The 23,464-nt window shown below is 42.7% G+C and overlaps 1 protein-coding gene across 4 annotated transcripts in view; it reads left to right on the forward strand.

Annotated features, from left to right (window-relative positions):
* Nucleotides 1–392: 392 nt before the first annotated feature.
* Nucleotides 393–23,464, forward strand: part of LOC105486503 (grainyhead like transcription factor 1) — a 47,416-nt gene continuing 24,344 nt past the window's right edge. For 3 of the 4 annotated variants that reach the window (XR_011611444.1, XM_071076215.1, XM_071076217.1), the window contains exons 1-8: nt 402–551; nt 3,595–3,781; nt 7,864–7,934; nt 10,117–10,507; nt 11,541–11,617; nt 12,985–13,141; nt 13,334–13,445; nt 14,705–14,799. Coding sequence is in view for 3 of the 4 variants with exons in the window: in XM_071076215.1 (XP_070932316.1) it covers nt 532–551; nt 3,595–3,781; nt 7,864–7,934; nt 10,117–10,507; nt 11,541–11,617; nt 12,985–13,141; nt 13,334–13,445; nt 14,705–14,799 (1,110 nt within the window). In the remaining variant the exon portion in view is untranslated. Of the gene's footprint in view, nt 552–3,594; nt 3,782–7,863; nt 7,935–10,116; nt 10,508–11,540; nt 11,618–12,984; nt 13,142–13,333; nt 13,446–14,704; nt 14,800–23,464 lie in introns of all 4 variants that reach the window. The other variant, XM_071076216.1, reaches the window with a different exon arrangement.

Raw genomic sequence — 23,464 nt, forward strand, 5'->3', positions numbered from 1 at the left:
AGAAGGAGGCGGCTCCACGGCCCAGGCTCGTCGCGGAGGGGATGGCCGGGGACGCCGGGGGCGGCGGCCCGGCGCGAGCGGGAGCGCTCTAGGTGCGCGCGGAGGTCGGCGGGTGCGCTCCACAGCCGCCGCGCTCCCTCTCCAGTCAGGGCAGGCGCGTAAGACCGCGAGCCGGGCGCGCAGTCCCGGGCGCAACCTCGCGGAACGCGCGGCCCTTGCCCCCAGCCCGCGCCGCTCGACCCCGTCAGCCCCGCCCCAGCGCCGCCTCTCTGACCAATCAGGAGGCGCGGCCGGCCTCCCAGCCCCCGAGGCCCCACCCCCAGCCGGCGCATCGCCAGCCAATGAGCGGCCGAGCCCGGCGCCCAGTGCGCGCAGCCCGCGCGGAGCCGGCTCAGAGCGAGAAAAGCGAACCCAACCCGTCGGGGCCGCCGCTCCGGACCCGCAGCCACCGCCGCCTCCTCCCCCCGGATCGGGTGTACTGTCCCAACCCGAAAGTCCAGTTCTGCGGCCCGGCAGCGGCGAGCGGGCGCGATGACACAGGAGTACGACAAGTGAGTGAGGCGCGGGAGTCCGGCCGCCGCGGGGGGGCCGCGCTGAGGGGCCGCACCTGCAGCGAGCGAGCCGGGCGCAGACCCGAGGCCTCGCGGGCGGGCGGGCGCCAGGCACGGGCCGGGGGCCGGGGGCCGCTGTCCACTCCACGCCGCCACGGCCTCTGCCCCTTAGCCCTGCCCGGCTCTTTGTTCGGTCGGAGCGTCGGGAGGAGAGACCCCGTCCTCGGGGAAACTCGACACCGGAGGGGCCGCCCTCCTCGCCTCCTCCCCGGCCAGGTGGGGCCCACTCGGGCGCGCACCTTGGGCTCGGGGTCCCCGGCGCGGTCAGGTGCGGCGCGAGGTCGGGGCGCCGCCAACGCCCCCGGGCCTCCCCGCCCCAGTCTCCTGCCCGGTCGGCCTCGGGAGCCCGGTGGGGAGCTCGCCGCGTCGGGACAGGTGGACTTCTCCAGGTAATCTGTGGTCTCCGGCTCGTCACTCGGCGACCTGCTGGAACTTCCAAAACAGAAATGTAGGGGAAGGTTGAAGTGCCCCGATGTCCAGGCGTTTACTTTTCACTGGCTGGCGGTATGAGTGGGAAAACGGCTGTAGGAGTTATTTTGCCACTTGCATCATTGATGGTAATTACAGATTACCGTGTTTTTAGTGCTCGAGAGAATCAGGAGGATGAAACTTTGAAATCCGGGTGTTAAACGAGAAAGTACTGTACAAGCTAATATGCCTTTTAGGGTTTGTGATTTAAAATCATATTTTGACAAATATAAGGTGGTAATGTAATAAAGCATGGGGGATTAACTGGGCGAGGGATATTTCTGTATTTGCAGCTTTTCTGAAAATATAAAGTTGTTCTAAAATTTTTAAAAACTTACTAAAGGAAAAAAAAAGGGAAATCGCACCAAGTCAGTCAGTATATTTCAGATCAGTAAGTTTAAGGCAGATAGGTCTGCCAGTTTCTTAGTTGTGAAGGATCGGTTTTTGTCAGTGTGTTCTTTTTCTGGATGAGATAGATATTTTGTATGCAGTATCTTAAATGGATTACTCTTGTGTTGTAGAATATGCGGTTAAATGATTGCCTGAAACATATTTCAGAAGTCTGAGAGATCGCTGACGCAAGGTTTAAGGCTCACCTGAAAGTAATGATGAGCCTTCAGCGACTGAAGCCTCCTTCCTGACTGTCATGAGGAAGTAGACAAAGGCAACTGGTTTTGTGTTTATTTCTTGACGTATAGTTTAGATAAGGCAAAATTTCCAAAGCTAACATTTTGGCCTTAGGCAGGCTTTGGAAATATGAAACAGCTTCAGGGCGATTCCAAACATAAAGCCATTTCTCTATTTTCTGTTGCTTGTACAAATTTGGGATGTGGGTGGGAGAAGGAGGAAGTTGAAAACTAGCATTAAGGGAATTGAACAGCCAAGTGCTGTCATAGTCTTCTGGAGGTAGCTATTACGCTATTAATTATAGCTTAGCAATACACCAGTAAATCAGTCCATGGCACCACCCGTTCAGTAGCTGTTGTACTCTGGTACTGATGGCTCAGGGAATGCCACTTTGTATATTTCTTTATTTTCTTAAAAGTTGAGATTTGCGTAAGCAATCTCCGTTTTTAGACAAATGATCTGCTCGCTTTGAATAGCCTTTTAGGTTTGTTTTGTGTTAAAATAGTATACCACCTCGAGACTTCCTTACCAAATGTAAGATTTATGCCATGAGTGAGTAAAAACATTGGCTTTCAAATAACACTTCATTTTAACTGAGGACACTTTGTTGGATTTTTCCCCCTTTTTTGAAGGTGTTCTCCTTTTTCTAAATCTATCTGTTTTTAAAGGCCTTGGGTGATTCCCAAACCCTAACCTTTGTTGATTACTTGAAAAGATAATCAGTCTTTCTACATTCACATTTAAAATAGGTAGGTCACCTTTAGGCCATTTACATATTTCATTTGTGTGTTGCAATGAGAGCCAGTCCTTCAATTTGCTTGTTAGAATAGTAATAATTCAGAGAATTTCCAAACATTTAAAATTTATTTTTCTCCTTGAAAATAAACTGCTTTGTTTTGCTGGAGTCAGTGTTCCATTTTTTCTCTTTATTGACTTATTAAATAGTACCAACTGAACAGTTGTTGAGACTGTTTACATTTCAGGTTTTTGGAATTAGTAATGTTTGCTTTAATCTTTTAAATTAAATCTTCTATAAGGTTTCACTAAGATCGCCATTGATTTTTTTGGATTTTTCCCACCAAACTACAGTGTTAAAATGAAACAGTTCTTGTGCATTGTGTAAAACTAGTAAAGACTTTTTAAAAGCCAGATTTTCCCACCTATTTTTTTTTAAATCTTTTTGTTCAGTGGCTTCATTTATTGTTGGAGATTCTTAAGTGTTTATCTCTAAGATAAACAGTTAACTCCCATGCCAGAAAATTATGCCTCTTTATTGATTTACAGTCCCCTTTGGCCACATTCCATGCTCAATCTGCTGGTAATCAGTAGAATATTCTGGCTTTCTCATATACCCCCGAGGATTGCGTGAAGTATCCCTTTTTCTTTCTGCTGCTTCTCCCCTCCCCACTGTGTTCAGGTAGGAATTTTTAAGGCATGGCAGCCACAGTAGAAAGAGGAATAATGTAGCAGTGTGATGAACGGCACACGCTCTTCTCAAGAGGGGACCGTCCTGATTGTTGTTGGAAGAGAACAGATATTCTCTTTTCCTTATTGTGTCCTCCTGTTTGTTTATGGAAAGTATTTGAATAGCGTGGCATTTTCTCAGGGATGGTTTTGTTTTGCTTTTTTGCCAAATTGTGTATCCTGGGTTCCATGTGTAAGTGAACTGCCAGTTCTCTGGCTGCCTAGACACTTTATGTCTTACTGTGGGACCCACTGGTCTGCACTTAGGTGGTTTGTCTTCTGGTCTTGTCTTAATTTAACTTCCTAGGGTCGTTGATGAAACAATAGGCTGTTTTATAGGAATGTCAAGGAATTGGTAGCTTATGATGCCTTGCAGTAGAAAAGTATGTGTTTTTTTGTTTTTGTTTTTTTAATTTCTCTGAAGCAAACGGCCAGTGTTGGTTCTTCAGAATGAAGCACTTTATCCACAGCGGCGGTCCTACACTAGTGAGGATGAGGCCTGGAAATCCTTCCTGGAAAACCCTCTCACTGCAGCCACCAAAGCGATGATGAGCATCAATGGAGACGAAGACAGCGCTGCTGCGCTGGGCCTGCTCTATGACTACTACAAGGTGGGTTTGCCTGCCTTTAAAACCCTTAACAGCAGTCTCCAATGCACTTGATTCAGCAGCATATAAAACAGTCATTTGCTGGTAGAATGCCATGCAAGTTGCTTCTGTAGTGACTATAAATAGTTTAATGAGTACTTTGACTTACTGTGGTTCAAAGCTAAAAATCTGTGATTGTAGAATCAAAGGGTTGTTTTTAAAACATGCAAAGCAGTCAGCTGCTGTGGCTGTATCCAGAAGGTGAAACCACCATAAAAGAGGATGCTAGATGTGCCTTCTTGGGTTTGAGCATCTCACTGAAGGTGGTTCTTAGTGCCATGGAAAGTGGGCAGAGCTCATTTACCTTTCACCTTTATTCCTGTGTAGTCAAGATGATTTCCTTTCCCGAAATGATACTACAGAGCCTTTGAAACCATATTCTCTAGTCTAGGACTGTCTAGTTCCAAGATCAGGATATGTTTTGTTGCCTGTTTCTAGAGATTTGGAGTAGTCTTAATTCAATATAATCTATACTCTGCATGGAATTTTACATGGTTTTCATTATCTGGAAATGACACTACTGATCTGTGTCATCATCATCATTGCCCTGATAACACTAGCTGTCACTGTTACGCTAGACATGTTACCAGCCTGTGTGCGACTTCACACTCAGAGGTCATAGCTAGGATGTGTGTATCTGGGGCCCTAGTCTGGTTCATGGCCGAGGCCACTGTCTTTCTAATGCAGGGTGCATACCGCTTTTCTTCTGGATTCACCTCTCCATTCTTCCTTCTGACCAGGAACACACATTTGGGGGTGGCTACGTCTTTAGGGTGCTACTTAAAACAGCAGACTAGGCCAGGTGCGGTGGCTCAAGCCTGTAATCCCAGCACTTTGGGAGGCCGAGACGGGCGGATCACGAGGTCAGGAGATCGAGACCATCCTGGCTAACACGGTGAAACCCCGTCTCTACTAAAAAATACAAAAAAAAAAAAAAAACTAGCCGGGCGAGGTGGCGGGCGCCTGTAGTCCCAGCTACTCGGGAGGCTGAGGCAGGAGAATGGTCTAAACCCGGGAGGCGGAGCTTGCAGTGAGCTGAGATCCGGCCACTGCACCCCAGCCTGGGCGACAGAGCAAGACTCTGTCTCAAAAAAAAAAAAAAAAAAAAAAAAAAACAAACAAAAAAAACCAGCAGACTACGTTGAAGCACAGCTTTGCCATGGGGCCTTTGTCTCATTGTCACTCTGTGTGACTAACTTGTGTAATCATTGTGTTGTCATCAGTACCTGTATGAAAACAAGATCTGTTTGGGATTACCAGAAGTTTCTGAATGACAAGCGTCTTCTCATGAATATAGTGTATATTTTTTACAGTTTATTTTTGCTATATTTTTGTTTTAAAAACTTTCAAACCTACATAAAACTTAAGAGGATAATTAATTCTCGAATACCTTTACCCAGAATTGCCAGTTGCTGGCCATTGGCTACATTCTGGCACTGTATTCTTTCCTTAATATAAGAAATACAGAGGTGAAAGAAGCCTAGGAGATAGTTTTATTATTAAAATTAGGGTGATTAGCCTGAGCAACATGACGAGACCCTGTCTCTACTCAAAAATAAATAAATACATACATACAGAAATTCGCTGGTTAATACACGCATGCCTGTAGTCTCAGCTACTTAGGAGACTGAGGTGGGAGGATCACTTAAGCCTGGGAGTTGGAGGCTACAGTGAGCTGAGATCATGCCATACCCCTACACTCCAGACTGGGTGACAGAGACAGACCCTATCTCAAAAAAAAAAAAAAAAAAAAAAAATTAGAGTGATTATTTCCTAGTATGGGGCCATGTGTCTAACTAAGTTGGAGCTAGGGATTGAGATAAGCTCTTTTTTCTTTGAATATGAACAGAAACTTGTGTAATAACTAATGATGCTAGAAGAAACCCTTACCAGGGAAACATAGCCATGAAGAGTTCCTTTGAAGTGGAAATTATTATATATCTGTTCTTATAGCTTGTTTTATTGACTTACAATAAATTACGTTTCTAAAACATTTATTATGAAGTTACACATTTTTAACTGAAACTTTTGAGAATGGGAGAAACTTGTTGGTACAAGTTTCGTGCCAGAAAGACCAGTGTAATAACACTAGGTATACTACTCCTGTGTCTCATAAGCAAATAAATCCTCACATCTGTCTGTGAAGGGTGACAATTTTAGTGGTCTTATTTGTCAGACTTCTTGTGATAGGTGTAAATTTATTTTCTCTTCTTCTTCTTCTTCTTTTTAATTTTTCATTTAGTAGTAGTAGTATTTTTAGCAGCAGAGTCTCACTCTTACCCAGGCTGGAGTGTAATGGTGCAGTCATAGCTTGCTGCAACCTCAACCTCCTGAGGTTGAGTGATTCTCCTGCCTCAGCTTCTTGAGTAACTAGGACTACAGGTCATGCCTGGCTAATTTTAAAATTTTTTGTAGAGACGGAGTCTCACTATTTTGCCCAGGCTGGTCTCAAATTCCTGGCCTCAGGTAATCTTCCTGCCTTAGCCTCCCAAAGTGTTAGGATTACAGACGTAAGCCACTGTGCCTGGCCTATTTTCTTTTTTAAATAAACTAAATTGTTTGTTTCAGGTCTTTGGTTGTAAGCATCAGTCATTATTACATAATAATTTTGATAAAGCTTGAAAAGCATATTGTTAATACGTGAAGCAGTGGTTTTTTTGTTTGTTTGTTTGTTTTTGGTTTTTTTGTTTTTTATGTGGAGTCTCGCTCTGTCGCCCAGGCTGAAGTACAGTGGCACAATCTCAACTCACTGCAACCTCCACCTCCTGGGTTCAAGCGATTCTCTTGCCTCAACCTCCTGCCTACAGGAGGCTGTAGCTGGGACTACAGGCATGCGCCACCATGCCCAGCTAATTTTTTGTATTTTTAATAGAGACGGGGTTTCACCGTGTTGGCCAGGATGGTCTTGATCTCTTGACCTCGTGATCCGCCCGCCTCGGCCTCCCAAAGTGCTGGGATTACATGTGTGAGCCACCGCGCCCGGCCAGCAGTATTTTGTCTTTAATGGTGAAAACAAGAATGCAGGAATAGAATTTTCATGCTGAAAGCCATTTTTAAGCACCTTAGCCATTTTGGAGCGTGCAGTGGTGTAAAATCTCAGTTGAGTTATTTCTACAGGACACTAACGTTTGCCTGCTTTTCACTTCCCTTGCAAAGAAAAGAACCAAAAAAGGAACAGAACACTGAGTTAGACTTGTCCTTTGGGTGATGGATGTATGAATCCCAGCATATCTGAAGACAGTGATCATATGAAGCCCTCATTTGGATCTTAGAAGAAATGAACGGTTAACATGGCTGTTCCTTCTGCTTTTGCATTTGATCTGAATGGAGAGTAGTAGGAAAGAGCACTGAGAAAGTTGGAAGAGCTCTGTTGTGTTTTCAGTAGCTTCTTCTCTAATGTTGTGTAGATAAACCAGTAAAACCAGGGCAGAAGTATTTCTTTTTTTCTTTTTGTTTTTGAGTCAGGAAGGGTCTTGCTCTGTCGCCCAGGCCGGAGTGCAGTGGCACAATCTCTGCTCTCTGTAACCTCTGCCTCCGGGCTGAAGCGATCGCCTCACCACAGCCTCTCTTGTGTAGCTGAGACTGTAGGCACATGCCACCACGCCCGGCTAATTTTTAATTTTTTTTTTTGTAGAAATGAGTTTCACTATATTACCCAGGCTGGTCTCAAACTCCTGGGCTCAAACAGTCCTCCCACCTTGGCCTCCCGAAGTGGCTGGGATTACAGATATGAGCCACCAGCTTCGGCCAGTGGAGGTATTTCTTTTAAGAGATGAGACCCAAACTCCATGACAGAATAAATGTATCATGCCCTAAGTTTATTTGGCAACTCAGTTACTTTTTACATATCAACCAGTGACTAGATTTTAAGCTCATTGAGGGCAGATACTGTCTTTTTCTTCGTGTGTCCCCATAGCCTGGTGTTTGTTAGGCAACCAGTAGGTAAATGAATGATTGAATTGACTGAAAAATAAAAGGCTGTATCTTTGGGTAAACTGCACTTCACTGAATAAGAGCCAAATTATTTTCATGTGTGCTAATATCAGGTTCCAAGAGAGAGAAGGTCATCAACAGCAAAGCCAGAGGTGGAGCACCCCGAACCAGATCACAGCAAAAGGTAACGTTCAGTGCATAACAGCGTAAAGAGTGCAGGGGGAAATGCCACGTTTCTGTAACAGCAAAATGGGAGTTTGTTTAAATGAACAACTAGTGGAAGAGATAGGTAAGCTGGACTCTTACTATCTAAATTCAGATTTCATCACTGATTTGCCTCTGTTGCTCTGAAAAGTTCCTTTTTTCTTTGGGCACAGTAGTTGCCTTTTCTAGGATGAAAGCACTAACTTTCTCCTCCTCCAAAGGGATAGTTTTAGTAATAACAAGTATTTGCTTATTTGTTTTTGAGGTTTTCTTTAGGAGATGTGGCAGTGGTCCATTAAAAAAATTAAGTATCAATTGACTCTTGAACAGCTGCCTAAGTAAAATTGAATAAAGCAAGTTAAATTGTATTCAAATTCCTGTTGAAATTATTTGTGAAATATTTTAGATTAAAACTTTCAGAAAATTTAATTAATGTTTGTCTTTGTAGCCATGAAAAACTTTAAAAAGACACCTTTTAAATTGCCTGTGTTTTATTATCAGTCAAGGAATAAAACATATTTAAAGGAAGAATGATCATCACCCAGTATCCCATTATCCTGATGATTGCTTTATTCTTTGTTTTGGTGTGCATGCAAATTTTATGTAGCGGTGGTTTTGTTCACAGATAGGATTTGGTGGTATACTTTCTTCTACTTAGTTTGTTTCATAAACATTTTCTCTGTGTTTTAATCTTCATAATTATCCTTTGGAAGAGGACTTGTGGCTTTTTTACTTTTCATTATGGGCATTTTCAAACATAATAAAAATAGAGAAATAGTATAAGCCCACATGTATCCATTACCAGCTTCAACAGTTATCAACACAATTCTTCGTTTGATGTATTCTTCCCGCTTCTTCAACTTTGAGATTAATTCATGTTTTTATTTTATTTATTTTTGCTGGAACATTCTGAAGCAAACTCTAAATATCCTTATAATTGCCGCTAAACCTAGTTTTCACTATTTTGAAGCCTTAAGGAGCAACTTTCTAGATTTTTTTCCATTTTAGGATAAATTCCTGGGAGTGAATTTATGGTTCAGGGTTCAAACAGTTTTGTTGATCTTGAAATGTACAGAATTCCCCATTTGCCTGTTTCTTAAAGCTTCAGCCTGTAAGATTTCTGGGGGCTTTGAAAATTCATTCATTTTACCCACTGGAAATCATCTTGTATTGCTCAAATTATTTATCAAACCAAAATTTAATTTTATAAAAAGCAGATGTGTCTACTGATATAATGTAACAATAGGTTTTCTTGGGTGAAAGAGAAAGCCAGGCCGGGTGCGGTGGCTCACGCCTATAATCCCAGCACTTTGGGAGGCTGAGGCAGGTGGATCACCTTAGGTCAGGAGTTCGAGACCAGCCTGGCAAACATGGTGAAACCTAGTCTCTACTAAAAATACAAAAATGAGCCGAATGTGGTGGTACATGCCTGTAATTCCAGCTACTTGCGAGGCTGAGGCAGAAGAACCGCTTGAACCCGGGAGCTGGAGGTTGTAGTGAGCCAAAATCATGCCATTGCACACCAGCCTGGGCCACAAGGGCAAGACTCTGTCTCAAAAAGAAAGAAAAAAAAAATAAGGAGAAAGCCAAATATCATAGGTGGTTGGAAAAGTGGTGACCAAGTAATAATGGCTCATACTTCTTGAAGACTGTATGTCAGGCCTTATTATACGCATTTTAGTGTATCATCTCATCTCAACCTGATGAGAATGCACGCCATTATTGTCCCCATTTTACAGATGAGGATTCAGTTACTAAAAGATGAAGTAACTTGCTCAGGTGACACAGAACTTGAACCCAGGCAATTTGACCCTGGCGTCTATGCTGTAACCCCAGTTGATCAGATCACATAGCTTCAGATTTCTAGTAAAACATAGTAATTTTTTTTTAGGATTATGGAAAGTAAAGCTTGTTAGAGGAGAGCTCTGAATACTTAGCATTTCAAATGAAATTTTACTTAATATGTTGGATTTTATTTGACCGATAACCAGAAAGCCTTTTCCCCTTTATCTAGTAATGGGTAGTTTTGATGTTTTCTGTTTATTCCCTGTCAAGTGTATTGTTATTGCACAGGACCCAACAGCTCAGTGCCATTAGGAAAATAAAAATTGTCAAAGAACTACATCAACATTGAGTTTGAAAGCAGTTTTCTTTTCTTAAAGAAACAGCATACCAATTGTGACAGAGCAGCCCCTCATTTCTGCTGGAGAAAACAGAGTGCAAGTACTGAAAAATGTGCCGTTTAACATTGTCCTTCCCCATGGCAACCAGCTGGGCATTGATAAGAGAGGCCATCTGACAGCTCCAGATACAACAGTCACTGTCTCCATAGCAACGATGCCTACCCACTCCATCAAGACAGAAACCCAGCCGCATGGCTTTGCTGTGGGAATCCCCCCAGCGGTGTATCATCCTGAGCCCACTGAGCGGGTGGTGGTTTTCGATCGGAATCTCAGTACTGATCAGTTCACCTCTGGTGCTCAAGCCCCAAATGCTCAAAGGCGAACTCCAGACTCGACCTTCTCAGAGACCTTCAAGGAAGGCGTTCAGGAGGTACAGGAAACAAACATCTTCCTAAGACGCCTGTGTGTTTGTATAAGTATTGGGTTCCACCTTTTCCTTGTTATGTAAGCGTGAAACTCGGCCTGAAATGAATGGATTAGGAATAAAAGATTTTTTTTTTTTTTAAAGAGAAAAGGCCGATGGGTATAATTTGGAAGCTAAACCTATAAAAGCAGAAGTTGTTATCAAGGGTGCATGGCTAATCTTACCAGCAGCTGAGTTAACAATTATGATTTCAGCTAAGTGATTTGCTGGAGAAAGAGAAAGAGAACCCCATACATAATCTTCTGTTGACCACAGGTAGATTCTCATAGTCTGTTTTCAGCACTTCTCCCAGTGCCAAACAAGCTCCCTGGAACTGGTCTGAATATAAAATGAGTTATTCTGTGTTTGCTTGATGTTTCTTGGTTGGTAATATAGTCAGGGAGAGCACAAATGCATTGTGTGAAGTTTACAGATTAATTCCAAATAGTTCTGGGGGTTCTATGGTGATGGATACCTCACTCAGCTAAAAGTGAGGGACCGAAGGTGTTAGAAACCATACTTAATGACTCGGCGAGGTAAAGAGCATCCGTCTCTGCATGTGGAGTTGGGGCAGAATGTTAGCCTTTCCCAAGAAAATGCACCACGTCTCTTCAGCTGTGGTGTGAACTTGATGCTGTGTCTTAACTTGATATAATGATAGGGTGACTCTTTAAAGTCATGACATTTTGGTTGCAGATCCTAGTGTTTGAACAGAGTTGGGATGTGTGTGAAAGACAGAAAAGGGGGTCGTGAGTCAGAAGCACTTAGTGGGGATACCTACACGGCTTGTTGTCATTTACTTGAGTGGCATATAAAAGTGGATATTTTCTCTGTTTTAATTTTTTTAATATTTGTAGCTTCAAAATTTTTATTCAAAAATAAATATGGAAAGGATAGTGGGTTGCTGTAAGCCACATACTTTTATGCGGTACCAGAGCTTGGTCTTTAGTAACCATGATAACCAGTTAAATAGTTGTGGCTTATCACATTGATATTTCAGGTTTTCTTCCCCTCGGATCTCAGTCTGCGGATGCCTGGCATGAATTCAGAGGACTATGTTTTTGACAGTGTTTCTGGGTAATAGATGTCTTTTAATTTGATTTTTAATTTGCAGCTTTTATAACTTACTCCTTTCACATTAACTTGATAAATCAAAGGTGGCTTTAGCAGGCTTTCCCCTTATCTTACTACTTTTACTGTGGTATAGTCTTGGGTAGAGGACATCTGCTTCAGTGCTTTTAATTTTGAACTCTTTAAACTCTGTTTCAAGTTTCCTTAATTCTTGGTGTTGGTGCTTTTTCTTTCTTTTGGTTTCTTTATGTGATGGTAGTAGAATGGAATCTAATAGGAGAGATGACGGGATTAAATTAGGTCTCTGAGGTCCTTTCTGTTGCCAAAAATATATAATTAGATGAGAATTTAGGAAGAATATCAAGTGATAAAAAAGTGATAAAAGCTTGTTTTTTTTTTTTTTATCAGCCTCACTAACGATAAAGTAAATGAAGTCAACTTTTTTCTGAGCTGACAACTTTCTGTTGACCTCACAAAATCGTATCTCTGGCAATATAAATATTTTCCAAGTTAATTAGGAACTCATATTTTGTTTTATGTGTTTTTTACATGTGTTATATTTTATGGTTTTAAAAGTGTCTAAGATTTTATGGGAATTGAGACTTCCCTTAGAGATCTGCCTCAAGATGCAGGAGTCACAAACGGAAATGCCTTTAGGGTTTGGGATAGGGGTCAGCTAACTTTTTCTGTAAAGAGTCAGAGAGTAAATATTTCAGGCTTTGTGGGCCATACAACCTCTGTATGTTTTCGCAACTACCCTGGTCTGCTGCTGTGCAAAAGCAGCCATAGGTAATATGTAAACAAATGATGTGGCTATGTGCTAATAAAACTTTATTTACAAAAATAGGTGTAATCTGCTGAGCCGTGGCCCGGGAAGGTTCTTAAATAACTTTAGGGGCACATATGAGTGGTAGTGTTAGGTAATAGGTAATGTCGAGAATTGGGGAGTGCCTGCTATTAAAGACATTTAAATTACAAGTAGAAACAACAAAAAAGTGCTATATAGGCCAAAAGGAATGTAGTCAAAGGAACACCAGCCACCTGTCTGAAACCTCTGCTGGAGAAATACCAGATTGGCAGCGTGTCTTGTGAGAAGTTCCTTCCAAAGTCCTTTCCACCTATTAGTATCTTTAATATCTCGAGCCCTCGAACTCAGGATGTCCGATTGCTAACATCCATCACATCATAGAATTTTTAATCGGCAACGATTTGTACTTCCACATCTGAGAGACTTGAGAATTTTCAGCTGCTGAGTACTTTTGTTTCAGATTTTCTTTATCATGAAAAAGATAGCAAACGTTATTTATAATATGATGTATAGCAAACTTCCACGAGAGTAGATTTAGAGACCTGTGACTTTTTTTGTCCTTTAGGAACAACTTTGAATATACCCTAGAAGCTTCAAAATCACTTCGACAGAAGCCGGGAGATAGTACCATGACATACCTGAACAAAGGCCAGTTCTATCCTATCACCTTAAAGGAGGTGAGCAGCAATGAAGGAATCCATCATCCCATCAGCAAAGTTCGAGTAAGTTCTGATCTTAGTCCTGTTCTCTAGGAAAGCTAGTCAGAGTCTAACATTTCCAGGTCTGAAGCAGCTCTGAATGACCGCCTGAAATTGCAGCTTTAAGCCTTCACTGTAAAATATAATATTAAATGCGTTTTCCAAGACATACTCACCCTTCAGTATCTTTATGTTGTAATGCATTCTCTTTCACAGAGTGTGATCATGGTGGTTTTTGCTGAAGACAAAAGCAGAGAAGATCAGTTAAGGCATTGGAAGTACTGGCACTCCCGGCAGCACACTGCTAAACAAAGATGCATTGACATAGGTAAGCAGCTCAAGAGCCCGCTCTTATTCCCAGAGGTACAGCCATCCAGTTTCTAAATCCAGTTATTTTTGGCAGTGATCAGCTTCCTGCCGAAAGCATTTGAATTTTTATGCCAGCTACTGATCTGTTCCAAACACTGTCCTCGGCCTCCTGGAACCAGTGCACTCACCATTCCTCCCATGCAGTAATGGGACATGTGCCCACGTGGTGGCTTTCCACAGGACACTAGGGCCAGAAGCCATGTAGCTGGCTAACCTGAGAATGTCCCCACTTTTCAGTCTGCAATTGCTTTAAGGGGTAATATCTTCTTTAACAGATTCTGATTATTATTTGGACATGATGGAGATAGAGGAAAAAAACAAGTAAAAGAAAATAAGTAAAAAAAGATACTGCTGCTGTGCGGTTGCCTAACAGTCTTCCCTAGATATGCTAAACTGTGTAACTAACCTCTCTGTGAGCTGTAGTGGCAAACCTGTGCAAGTTCGTATTTACTGAAGTAGCGTTACACAGACCTCTATCCTTGCCATGTATGTTATTTTCATGTAAAACCATTGTCTGTATCACAGATGGCTGTTAATATTAGTGTTACTTTTTTCCTTTACCTTTTGTAATGCTCTTGTTGCCTTTTCAGGAGAATGAGAACTCAGTTCTAATCTTGGTTCTACAGAGTAGTTTTGTGACCTTGGGACTGTTATTTAAACTTTTTAGACCTAAATTTCCTAATTGTGACATAATGAGATTGAATTAAATATGTCTAAGCTTGCCTCTATTACAAAAACTCTGTGATGCTTTTTCTTCATATTTTCAACTTCTTCTAACCAAACAAAATGTTAAGTTGTCCATAGGTGATAATGTTAAAAAATAGATCTTGGCCAGGCGCGGTGGCTCAAGCCTGTAATCCCAGCACTTTGGGAGGCCGAGACGGGTGGATCACGAGGTCAAGAGATCGAGACCATCCTGGCAAACACGGTGAAACCCCGTCTCTACTAAAAAATACCAAAACAACTAGCTGGGCGAGGTGGCGGGCGCCTGTAGTCCCAGCTACTCGGGAGGCTGAGGCAGGAGAATGGCCTAAACCCGGTAGACGGAGCTTGCAGTGAGCCGAGATCTGGCCACTGCACTCCAGCCTGGGCAACAGAGCAAGACTCCGTCTCAAAAAAAAAAAAAAAAAAAAAATAGATCTTATTTTGAACTGCTGGGATCCCATGTTGAAACTGAAACTCATGAGTTTTCATTTTCTCTTCCCCTGCTTCCTATAGCTGACTATAAAGAAAGCTTCAACACTATCAGTAACATCGAGGAGATTGCATATAACGCCATTTCCTTCACGTGGGACATCAACGATGAAGCAAAGGTGGGTGGTGAGGTCTGGGCGCCTTATGTCCAGCCATTTGAGAATGGGAGGAGTTTAATGATTTGACAACTGATTTTTTTTTTCCCCACAGTTTTATGTGTTTTCATTCTCAGGTGTTATGAAACTATCCTCTCCCCTTTCTATTCTCCCCTCCTCCAAAACAGATCATTTTTGTTGCCATCCTTTGCGTGGAGTCCACTGTGTGAAACATTGCGATTAAGTTGCAGTCTGCCACTCCTGCCTGTTCAGCCTTGAGTCTGACTCCCCATTCACTTTGCCTCATTTCCTCATTTGCACAGTGGAGGTGCTTTCTGTCTCCTCCCTCTATTCAAGGAAGTGTAAGGAGTAATGAAACAATGCCCATCAAACTGTTGGAGTGTCTTTGAGAAAGGCTCTTAAATATAAGTGATTATTACTAGTACTCTGTTTCATATCATCACCTTGTAAATATGATTCTGTGTTAAGATTCTTCTGTCTTGTGCTTTTCCCATTGAAGAATTGCCTCCAATTCAGATGGAGTAACTCTAATTGGCTAGAGTTACTCCATCTGGGTGACTCTAATGAGACTTTTTGTGCCCTTTAAGAAAAATTCATCATATTCTTAAGTCCCTTCTGCCTTTCCTCTGCCTTCTTCCCTGTGAGTGTGATCCTTCTCTTCACTCAATTATTAGAGTTCCTGTATTTCTTTCTTTGGATTACTTTAAAAACTGGGAACTCAAGAAACTGAATAGAGGCCAGAAGTGGTGGTTCACACCTGTAATCCCAGCACTTTGGGAGGCTGCGGCGGGTAGATCACTTGAGGCCAAGAATTTGGTGAAACTGGCCAACATGGTGAAACCCTGTCTCTACTAAAACTACAAAAAGTTGCCAGGCATGGTGGCATACGCCTCTAATCCCAGCTACTCTGGAGATTGAGGCAGGAGAATCTTGACCCGGGAGGCGGGGGTTACAGTGAGCTGAGATCACGCCACTGCTCTCCAGCCTAGGCAACAGAGTGAGACCCTGTCCCAAAAAAAAAGAAAAAGAGAAAAAAAAAAAAAAAACAACTCAATAGAAACATAGGTCATTTTTCAGACAGTTGTTAACAGAAGGCTGATCTTTAGTTTTCGTTACAATATTAGGTATAGCATTCTCTCAGAGACCTGGTAGAAAGAAGTTATGTTCATCTTCTTGTCCTTTTTAACTCTGTTTTTTACTTTTTATGTATTCAATGAGAATTTTAGTAACTTTAAGAATATGATACTGTATTAGGCGCTGACTATTAGGGTTTCATTTTATCCTGCCCAAGAATGCTTTCGAAAATCACGTGACTGGGTCTTGAGAGTCACGTTAAGCTTGTATTATAATTGCTTTTCTTTCTTATCATTGTCATCATGTCCAAGACAAACACGTGCCTTTCAGACTGCAGACTCTAGACAGTTGGGCCCACCAGGCAGTAAGGAAGCTTAGGTAATTGTAGCTTTAGATGGGTTTTCCTGCCAACCACCTCAGTCACATACAATTGTCAGGTGGCTGCACAGTCCAGAGTTTGTTGCTTGGCTAAGCAATAAATAAACTTTCCATTTTATATAATTGTTGTTACGGTTGTTTTGAAATTAAATATCATAATAGGACTTAGTCCACTGGCTACTAAGAACAGCCTATAAAAAGTGTTGGCCTTGTGCCCCAGGATGCTTTTATTCTTAAAGCAAACTGGAGTGTTACTTGCTATTTGCCATTGGGGCCTCACTGAGAAATTGTGGAGGAGGTGATAAAGAGCCCGTAAGTCCTGAGTTCCCTTTTCCAACTTATCCATGACCTTGGGTTAGTCCCTCAGTTCACTACTTCAGTCCTTTCCCCTTGATCCCCCAGGAGAGTCACAAGGTTAGAGTGGCCAACTCTTCTTTATTGGGTGTTGTCAGGATTAATAAGCGCTTGTCAGAGGCGTGGAGATCTTGGCCGAAAAGCCCAGTGCATGGGCAGGGTGCTTTGTTTGTTTGATGTGTCACTCTTTGGGGTGGGAGTAATGAAAGCCAAGATGATGGGTAGGGATAATGGCTTGTTTTATTCTGAAGGCCTGCAGCGTATTTGTATTAGAAATATTGTTGGAGGAGTGGCTTAAGTAGCCTTAATAGCATTGCTAATTGATGTAGGTAAACTCAGTTTCATTTCCCCTTTCAGACCCCCAGCACTGACGTGATTTGAAGCCTTTGCCTGCCGCCAGAAGGGTATTGTGCCATTTCTTAATGAGGCTACCGGCTTTTGAAGCTAATATCAGGCAGCAACTTCAAGCGCGTGTTCTAATTAAGTATCGAGGTTTTTTGCTTTCCCTGGCCAACTTGGTGTTTTCTGTTTTTGTTCTTAAAGTAATTAATGCCTCAGGGCAGCAAGAGTGAACAAGTATACATGCAGAATCCTGTATAGTTGGGTTATTTTTGTTGTTGTTTTTACTATTTTCTGAAAATATCTACTTTCTTGTTCTCATTTAGGATACATTTGTTGATTTTTTTAATTTTAAGATTTATACTTGGCACATAATAATTGTACATATTTATGTGGTATTTGTTAATGTGACTTCCAGTTCTTTCTTCCTCACAAACATAAGGGTTTATTGGAGCTATGTGGCATTTCCTCCCCTCCCCTTTTAGTGATTTCTAATGTACTGTTTTGGCCATGCCAGGATGAGTAAAACTGAAAATCTGGCCCAGTGTCAACATCTGAATCTTACCTGTAGCTTCTGCTTCTCCATTTGGAAATGATGATAGTTTGAGGATGTTTTGGGTTGAATCGTGAATGCTTTGGTTTACATTCCACTTTGGGAAAAAACTGACGAAGCTAGGACCCATCTACACTGGCCCTGTGTGCACTCTGTTCATCACCATAACACATGTCTACCATTGTCATGGAAACTTTTGGAAGTTTTGGAACTTGTGAAAATTTGTTCCTTTTCGAAGTGGTGGAAGAGAAGGAAGTTGCTTTTTGAGAAGCAGAAATGTCTCAGAAACAGGCCCTTAGTGGGATCTGTCTGTCGCGTAGGTGTATCTCATTCCTTCCATGGTCCTCCCTCAAAATTAGATTTGTTTGGGCAGTTAAGAGTCAGAGGTCTCTGGACAGGTTAAAGGCCATCAGGCATTCACATTTCATTGTGAAATAATCAGTTTTCTTCCTGATGCACAGCTGAGATTAGCTGCTCGAGGTAATTTTTGCAGGGAGAAAAACAATTGCCTTTGAAGCATTAAAAGATGGAGCTCTGGTAAGATGCTGAAGTTTGGGATTTGTAGGACAAGGTGAGGGCACTGGTCTCCTGCAGAAGAGAGGCCTATGAGCTGAGGGCAGGGGTGCATACAGCGAGGTGGGAGAAAGATATATACAAACTCAGCTGGATCAACATTTTCTCTGGAGCCAGCCGTGCACCTTTGCAGGAATTCAGAACTGAGCCCAGCACTTATCCCAGAGCCTGCCGTGGACAAGGCGTGGGCTGGATCTAGGCTCCTGCCACTAGTTCCACCAGCCAGGTAGATAGTGGCATAAGTTTGTGGGGACAGCTCGAGATCTTATATATGACATCATGTTTTCTTAGGAAAAATGTTTACGCCACTTTAAAAATGAACTTTGGGAATGCGGTTTATAAATTGGGGCTGTTTGTTCTGCAACAATTTCAGTATTTTCTAAACCAAGCGAGTTTAGAATAGGCTGAACTGGCCGGGCGCGGTGGCTCAAGCCTGTAATCCCAGCACTTTGGGAGGCCGAGACGGGCGGATCACGAGGTCAGGAGATCGAGACCATCCTGGCTAACACGGTGAAACCCCGTCTCTACTAAAATACAAAAAAAATTAGCTGGGCGAGGTGGCGGGCGCCTGTACTCCCAGCTACTCGGGAGGCTGAGGCAGGAGAATGGCGTGAACCCGGGAGGCGGGGCTTGCAGTGAGCTGAGATCCGGCCACTGCACTCCAGCCTGGGCAACAGAGCCAGACTCCGTCTCAAAAAAAAAAAAAAAAAAAAAGAATAGGCTGAACTGAATGGGCTGTGCATCTTGGCCTAGAGTGTAATTTCTTGCCTGAGTTGTAAATCTTAAGAGTCTACAACAGCATTGAGATTTGCTGAATGATAAGAAGCAAGGGCCTCTCAAAGCCTGAAGATCTAAAATAAACAGAGGAAAAAGAAGTTAGGGAAAGAGCATTAACTTCTTTGAGTGCCTGTTATATGCTAGGTGCTGTGCTAGGCTGCCTCACCTGTGTTCATAGTTAGTGGGGCATGGCTGCCTGCCCAGCACCCATAAAAAGCACTCAGTACTCCATGCAATTATGTGCTTGGTGCTTGGTCATCCAAATGAGGTCTTCTGAGGAAGCTAAACTCTAGACCTTGAAATGAATAGAAAACGTTATTGGCAGGGAAGATTACTTAAAAATGTAGGTATTATTATTAATAGAGCAACTTTATGGACTCACTAATATAAATGAGAGCACCTTTGCTCGTAAGAAATAATTTATGTTGGATTATATTATAACGTTTAAGTTGGATGAGTAACATTTAAGCACGGAAGATAAATTATAAACTAAAAAGCTGCTGTATTGGAATCCAGTGAAAACTGGGCCAGCCAGCTCTGAGGGAGACCTGTGAGCCAGCAGGCACTAAAGAAGGGGATGTCTGGGGGTGGTGTAGGGACACCTTTGGTAGAGTCAGCTACCCAGTGTGGCAGATGGGAAAACAGCTGCGGTCAAAGGAAATTGCAGGATTTCTTTGATCATCTGTGCATAGGTATGATCTTCATGAATAGTAAGCACACTTTTAAAGGATGTAATGAATCCTGGGAATACAAAATAAGAGGTTTTTCCAGTGGTAACACCTAAATCCTTACACTGTAAAGTGAATTATGTTGTAGTTTTCATTCACACATTTAATTTTAAAAATAGTAACAGCAAGAACTTTCTGCCAGACGTGCGCCAAGCTCCCGCTGGAGTAAGTAGCGTCAGAGAAGTAGATAGATGTAGAGTCTGACTTGGTTTTACTGTGTTGTGCGTTCCGTGGTAAAACACGCTGAAGATTTGGGTATTTCTCCTGAAGTGCTGTGTTTGGAACCTGGTTGCTTTGGAAAGTCTTTATCAAACCTTTGGAAGGAAGCTCTTTGTCCCAGTTTGTGAGCAGGTTGCTCGCCGACAGATGGAACTGCGTCTTTTTCTTGATGGCGTGATCTTATCTCTGGGTGTGCCAGAGCCAATTTCAACATACTTTTGTCTCTTCCCAGTTCAGTCCCTGTCCATTTTTTCCCTTCAGTGTGGTGTCTCAGCCTGTGGAGAAGAAGAAGGGGCAGTCAGAGACAGGACAAAATCAGAGAGCCTTGTTTCCTGGGGGAAGAAAACCCTGTCAAATCAGAGGACGCTGTGCTTTTGCTTTTAATTATGATCTATCAGCTCTAAGAAGGAACTCTGAGGCCTTTGGAAGGGTTGTCCTTCAGAGTCCAATGGTTTATGTCATGGAAAGACTCATGTTACAAAGGAAAGAGGATTAAAGTAGAATTTGGAGCCCAGCTAAGTACCAAGAAGCTTTTCTGTGGGGGAGTCTGTGTTTGGATGGGAAATCAGTATCTCTCTGTTTTGTCTCCTTGTCTTGGCAAAAGCCGATAGAGTTCTTGGTGAGGGATTATTGAGGCTTGTAGAGTCCATTCTGTAAAAGAGGGGTGTAACCATCCTGGTAACCTGAACGAAAGTCTTTCTGCTTCTGGGATGCAGGTTTATGAGTTTAATAAGTTTGTTGTTTTGTCTAAGCCTAATATTTGGAATTCATTGTGAGAGTAATTTTTAGTTTGTTTGGACTGAACATATTGCTTGCATTTAGAAGGATTCCATTCTAGTGAAGCACCCATCAAGTGTGCCATTAAAATAAGGTGTTGCCACGTTTGGTTCCATTAGGCAGGGACAGGTTTGGTTTGTTTCACAACTTTAAATTTCCAGTGTGATGGGAGGAAGGAGGGGGGAGAGAAGTGAGTCAAACATCCTACTTGCAATTGCAATTAAATGAAGACAGGAGATTTAAAACTAAAGGTATACTCCCTGGCCTAAGTAGAAAAAGATGTCAGGAAGCACTGTTACTTTTAAAATGCAGGAGAAGAGGCTTTTAGTGTCTAGGCAGATCACGAAGCTGACTAGACTGAGCTGGATTATTCATGCATTTCTATCCTTAAACCCCAAGGAAAACCCAAGGTATAGCCGTGGAGGCTTCTGAATTGAGATTTGTTTGATCCCAGGGGTTTTCTCTTACGCAGTTTAACAATACATATCTGTTAAAAGAAAAAATGAAATGTTTTGTACCAGAGTCGAGATAGTCACATTCCTTTATACGGAATGAGTAGTTTTTAGAGTTGTAGCTTGATCAGTATTGGAAATAACAAGAAAACTTCCTCAATTGGAAGTTTGTAGAGAATGCCTTTAATTAGCTGATATAGAATAAAGTCTTTATTTAGCAATTGGACATTTTTCTTTGACGAAGCTGCTGTTTTCGGGGTGATTGTGAGGATGATTTCTCCTAGAAACTTCTCGTTTTTTTTAAAGCTAAGTCTGTTGGACTTTGGCTTGAAGACATGTTCCATGCAGATGTAAAATAAAGTCCATCGAACCACGGTAGAACTTGGAATCCACAGGTAACGAAGCGTACATTTGTCATCGCGCAGGCCGGGGGGTAAGGGCCAAGCGGAAGCTGTCTCTGGACCAGGGAGGGACTTGGCAGCTGAAGAAAGCTGTAGTTTGGTAGTGAAACTTGCGTCTTGTGAAACGGATTTCAAGCACCCATGTCTGTGTAGCCTGCATCTGGGCTGCTACTTGAATTCCTTTTTCTTTTTTTTTTGGTTGAATTTTCCCCCTTCCTCCACCCTGCCACTGTCAAGAAACAATTGACTCCTCTATAAAACTTTCTTTTTTGATAGCTTGTCACCTTAACCCTCCTTCTCCTAGGTCCTTCCTGGAAATTCTATCTGTGGTAGCTTTCTCAAGCTGTCTTTTCAACCAGTTTTGCTACTTGGAAACTAAAGCAGAGAGCCTGACTGTGACCTGACATCATTAGTAGTAACTGAACTTACCCAGCACAGCAGTTTCAAGGCAGCATGGGGCCTTGGAGTTCAGATTTCTTTTATGTGGAGCTCTTCTGCACGCAAGACCCTCAATCCTTTAGTAAATACAGGGCACTCCCTACATTAACTTAGGGATTTTGTTTTTAGCTTTTCCTTGTAAATGAAAGAGAACTTCTGATTGGAAGGCAGCCTGCCCGCCAGCTCTTCCTTTCTGGCCCATGGGCTTGCCTGCCCTGTTCCGTGCCTGGTGAGGATGGAATGTGGCCTGTGTGCCTTGTGTCACACCTGCATCCAGTTCTGCATATTTCAGAACAAACATTGTACTTACTTGGGACAACAGGTGCCAAATCACTGTATATGCCAAGTGTCCTTAGGTTCACCAGGTCCTGCTTACAGGACCGTGACATGGGAGAAGAGTGTGCAGGTATCTCCACAGTGGTGGTGTGTTTTTTTTGGGTTTTTTTTTTCTGTCTCTCTTTTTATCTCTGTGACTTTTTCCCTGGCTCCCTACACTCCACAGAAACCAAGCCCATATGTGGGCGGTGTGGGAAGGTGGTGCTGAGGCAACAGCCAGGCTGCTGACTCGTTCTTGTTTTTCTTCAGGGAAACGCCCCACATAGATGTGGGAAGATTTCAAGTTAGTGCCTCTTTATTCCCACATCCCTGTCCTCCCTGCCCGCCTCCTGCCAATTCTTTTTCTTTTTCCTTGATGGTGATTGGATAGTCTGAGAAATAACACAAATGCTGGCTGCCACTGGAAGTCTTTTATTTCTTGGGGGTAGCATTCTTCCCTGGGATAGGCTGGTCTCCTCCCACCATCAGAGCAGGCATGCTGGGGTTCTCTGAGTGGGACTGGGTTCTGCTTCTGAGTCTGTGACTCAGTCCCCAATATCTTCTTGTGCCACATGAATTAATGGAGCCCACACAGGTGGAGGACTAGCAGGGGACCACAAGGCCCAGAGAGAAGGAAGGTCATCAGTGTTTGTTTGTTTATTTTGGGTTGGGGAAGGAATGCTATGATGATTATGTGTCTGCCATATCATACTTAGTAAAATGTTCCTGAACAATCTGACTTTGATTTGTTAAACTATTTCCCACTCTCCTGGCTTCAGTTGAATTTTATAACTGTATATAAATGTCTTAGAAAATGGTGATTTCATTCTCTTTTAGTGCTGTTGGATTTGGGGTTAGAATAACTACATTATGGACCTCACATTTTAATTTTGGTTGTTAGGTTTCTATTAACTCTCTTAGAGCAATCTTTTTCACTGATTTCGAGAATTAAAGTAGTAATTTCCCTAGGGTTTCTACATTCAATTTAGTAGATTGATTACTTTCTGAAATGATATTATGCGGCGTTTGACTAAATTGAATTTTTTTTTTTTTTTTTTTTTTTTTTGAGACGGAGTCTGGCTCTGTCTCCCGGGCTGGAGTGCAGTGGCCGGATCTCAGCTCACTGCAAGCTCCGCCCCCCCGGGTTTACGCCATTCTCCTGCCTCAGCCTCCCGAGTAGCTGGGACTACAGGCGCCCACCGCCTCGCCCGGCTAGTTTTTTTTTGTATTTTTTAGTAGAGACGGGGTTTCACCGTGTTCGCCAGGATGGTCTCGATCTCCTGACCTAGT

The sequence above is a fragment of the Macaca nemestrina genome, chromosome 13 (assembly GCF_043159975.1).
Source record: "Macaca nemestrina isolate mMacNem1 chromosome 13, mMacNem.hap1, whole genome shotgun sequence".
NCBI lineage: Eukaryota > Metazoa > Chordata > Mammalia > Primates > Cercopithecidae > Macaca > Macaca nemestrina.